Below are 3,323 nucleotides of genomic sequence, written 5' to 3' on the forward strand. Positions count from 1 at the left end.
TAATACGATTCAGTAATTATATTGATCTATGATTCCACTTATTAAAAAAAGTTCAGCTGTATTTTACCATTTGTGGCTTGGAGTTATTTTCTGTTACTATTTTAAATTAACTACACGTGCAATCTATGAAAGTAATCAATACAATTAGAAAATCGATCATTTCAGTTACAGTGGTTTGAATTCATATGTACAATAACCAAAACTGTAGATGTTTTTGTTTTTTTTTCCAAATCATTTGCACACTTCTACTTTTTGAAAGCCAGTTCCTCCATGTTTATACGTTTTACAATGTTTTACCAACACTGACACTAGTGGTACATTTTTCTATTTTATTGCATGACTCTCTCTCTCTCTCTAAAACAATGACCTCTTGCAAGATATGTTCTCCTGTTTTTAAATGTTTCCTAATCTTAATACAACAAGTCCTTATCCCTGGTCAGGGGACGTCTGTGTGACTCCAGATGTATTTAATATATAACCAAAAGTTACTTGACTGATTCACACCAGCAGGCTGCCAATTTTGCCAAACTGCGAATAAAATACTGAAATATTACTGTAAATCGAGGTCAGCGGCAGAGCGCGTCACGCTGCTTGCTGCTCGCAGAAATGTGTTGATTCAAGTTTTCATTTTCTTTGCGCACTTCCGCTGTGTTTTACCCTCGGTGCTTGCCGTAGGACGCAGCGTGTATAAACCGGCGATTGGTCTTTACTGTGCTTTCCAAGTCAAGAGAAATCGCGGTTTGTGCGAAGCAGTGACGGTGAGTGGTTTTTATTAGTATTAAATTACAGATTTTAACTTTGAAGTGTCTTTTTGTTAAATATTTTCAATATGTGTTCATATGATTAAATAATAACCACTTTGATAAGCCTAGGTTGGTCAAATATTGTGTCAGTGCAGTGCAGAGGCCTTTGTTTTCAAGTGGGTTATAATGGAAGCCGAAAGCCCTATTGCTTTTTTAAATATTAACCTGCAGTGCTATACTGGCAATTTAGAGATTTCTGTTTCACGTTTTCAATGCACTCTGACTAGAAAATTGTAGCGGTTCTCTTTTCCATTTAATTTTTTATAGATGCTTCTTTGAAAACGTGTGTGGGTGTTTTACATTTTGATTAATTTCAATCGTAGTGCTTGGGAGGGCTTTTGTATGACCAGCATTTAAACCTATTTATTCAGATCTAAAATGAGTCTCCGAAAGCAAACGCCCAGTGACTTTCTGAAGCAGATCATCGGGAGGCCGGTGGTGGTGAAGCTCAACTCCGGGGTGGATTACAGAGGTACAGTTAAAACGACACCCTTTTCCAGACATTAGGCCAGTAGTCACTGCATGGAGGTGGCTCTTTTGATTAGGTGTAGATCCATTATTTGTCAGTATCCGGTGCATGCATTGCAGGGTACACCATCCATGTGCAGTTGTATTGAATGGCATGTTTGTTTACGAGTGAAATCTAATTCAAAATATCATTTTAGTTGCCCCTCCTGCATCCTGACTAATTTCTACAGCTGACTAGAGTTGATTGTTTTCCTCCAGGGATTGCTGATCTATATTGTAAGGCAGTTGGCTTATTTCATATTTGAAATGCTAAAATGTTTTGAATTGCATGATATCCAACACTTGCCTGTCCTGACACAGTTCAAGTGAGCTGCTATATGCATCACTAACATGTGAAGTTTGCCAAAAGTAGAAAATTGATAGTTGGCTGCAATAAATGGCAGTGTGACTTGTGATCTTCCAAAATTGCAGAGTTGAAAGCTGGGACACACCCTAGAGAACAGGTATTGTAATGGGCTTTTATGATCTGTGCTCAGGTGTCCTGGCTTGTCTGGATGGGTACATGAACATCGCCGTGGAGCAGACTGAAGAATATGTGAACGGGCAGCTGAAGAACAAGTATGGAGATGCTTTTCTGCGAGGAAACAATGGTAGGGATTTTAAAAGCTCACGAAGACCATGAACTTTTGCTTGAACAGAAAATCTGGTGACTTTTTCAATTCAAAAAATGTTGGTAAGCTTAGGGTGACTTCTGGTATACAATTGTATGTTCTGCATGTATTTTTAACATTTTAGTCTGCTTCAGAGTTTTTGTAAAATCTGTTCTCAATTGAAATGGAAAATATGAATTGCAAAAACTGCTTTTGCTATTGGTACAATAAACTGACCTGTAAACCAAAAAAATCTTGACTCTAGGCTAAATTGTACATATTGTATGTAACTTAATTTGACACTAACATTGTAATGTGAATCCAGATCAGTGTGCATCAGTAAAGGGGGGGGGGGGGGTGACTGGCAAAGTATCATTTTTCATTATATATAAACAAAACAAAAAAAGACTGATTTACAGACTGACTTTAAATGTCATTTGTTTAATTCCAACAATAATGCTTTAATAAGGCTATTTACCAGAACCTCAGCTTTGTTTGCTTTTGAGGTCTGCTGTATTGGTAATACTAAGTATTAAAGTGTAGGCATCAAATACATAATTTGACTAATTCTGTCTTTTCCTTTCTCCCCAGTGTTATACATAAGTACTCAAAAGAGGAAGATGTGACATGGATGCTTTGTTTGATTTACTTTTTTGTTATGTTTTTAGTTCATGTACGATCGGGAGTTTTTTTTGTTTTTTTTTCCCTTCTCCTTGCTTTCCCCCTCCATCATCCATTCTGATTTTGAAATGTTATCAAAGTGAGTATTATCTACCATACAAAAGCTGAGGTGAACATTTTAAGAACAAACTGAATGAAACAAATGTTCATTGCAGAGCTCCTTTCGGGGGGCTGCACAGTATAGCTGTCCCCTGCGAGGATGTGAATTGACAGACTCGGCTGGGGTCGATTTGTGTTCCAGTGCAGCTCATGGTCTGGCACAGTGGTGAATAAATGCCCTGGAGTTTACTTTGTGTTTCCAACTTCAATTGGTAGTTGATGTAACCACCTGAAATTTAATTAAATGACAATTTGTTTATAAAATTGTGTTTTAGTCTCTGTGGGTGTCAATCTGAAATGGCTTGCGTTCTTTTGTAGTCAATGTGGTTTCTTGGATCAACTGTACTTTTATCACTGGAATAAGACTGTGTGAACTGAATGGGATTGCCAAGTATAAGAGATGTACTGTCAATACTAATCTACCTGGAACAAGAAAGAAGCCTTAATTAGTGGGTTTTGCTAGATGGGAGCAGGTCTTGTGATCTGTTATAGAGTGACATTTAAGCTCTAGACCTTGGTCTTCTAGGGCTTCCTGAAAGATGAATACACTTCTGTCACTACCATGTGCAAGCAAATGTAGGAAAACATTGTGAAAGCTTTAGAAGTCACATTTGCTTAATAT

At 37.4% G+C, this 3,323-nt stretch overlaps 1 protein-coding gene across 1 annotated transcript; it reads left to right on the top strand.

The window, feature by feature from the left end:
- Positions 1-648: 648 nt before the first annotated feature.
- Positions 649-2,965, top strand: lsm6 (LSM6 homolog, U6 small nuclear RNA and mRNA degradation associated). Its single transcript, XM_066718439.1, has 4 exons — positions 649-758; positions 1,175-1,275; positions 1,808-1,921; positions 2,513-2,965. Exons 2-4 carry the CDS (start codon positions 1,182-1,184, stop codon positions 2,545-2,547), a joined length of 243 nt encoding a protein of 80 aa, XP_066574536.1. The 5' UTR covers positions 649-758; positions 1,175-1,181; the 3' UTR covers positions 2,548-2,965.
- The last annotated feature ends 358 nt before the right edge of the window (positions 2,966-3,323 follow it).

The sequence above is a fragment of the Amia ocellicauda genome, chromosome 12, assembly GCF_036373705.1.
Source record: "Amia ocellicauda isolate fAmiCal2 chromosome 12, fAmiCal2.hap1, whole genome shotgun sequence".
In the NCBI taxonomy this organism is placed as follows: domain Eukaryota; kingdom Metazoa; phylum Chordata; class Actinopteri; order Amiiformes; family Amiidae; genus Amia; species Amia ocellicauda.

What these genes read in the sequence shown, in the direction of transcription:
- lsm6 (XM_066718439.1), top strand. Translation starts at nt 1,182, where the DNA reads ATGAGTCTCCGAAAGCAAACGCCCAGTGACTTTCTGAAGCAGATCATC. An exon ending in CTCCGGGGTGGATTACAGAG is followed by an intron (nt 1,276 to 1,807) that starts GTACAGTTAAAA and finishes ATCTGTGCTCAG; the next exon opens with GTGTCCTGGCTTGTCTGGAT. An exon ending in TTTTCTGCGAGGAAACAATG is followed by an intron (nt 1,922 to 2,512) that starts GTAGGGATTTTA and finishes CTTTCTCCCCAG; the next exon opens with TGTTATACATAAGTACTCAA.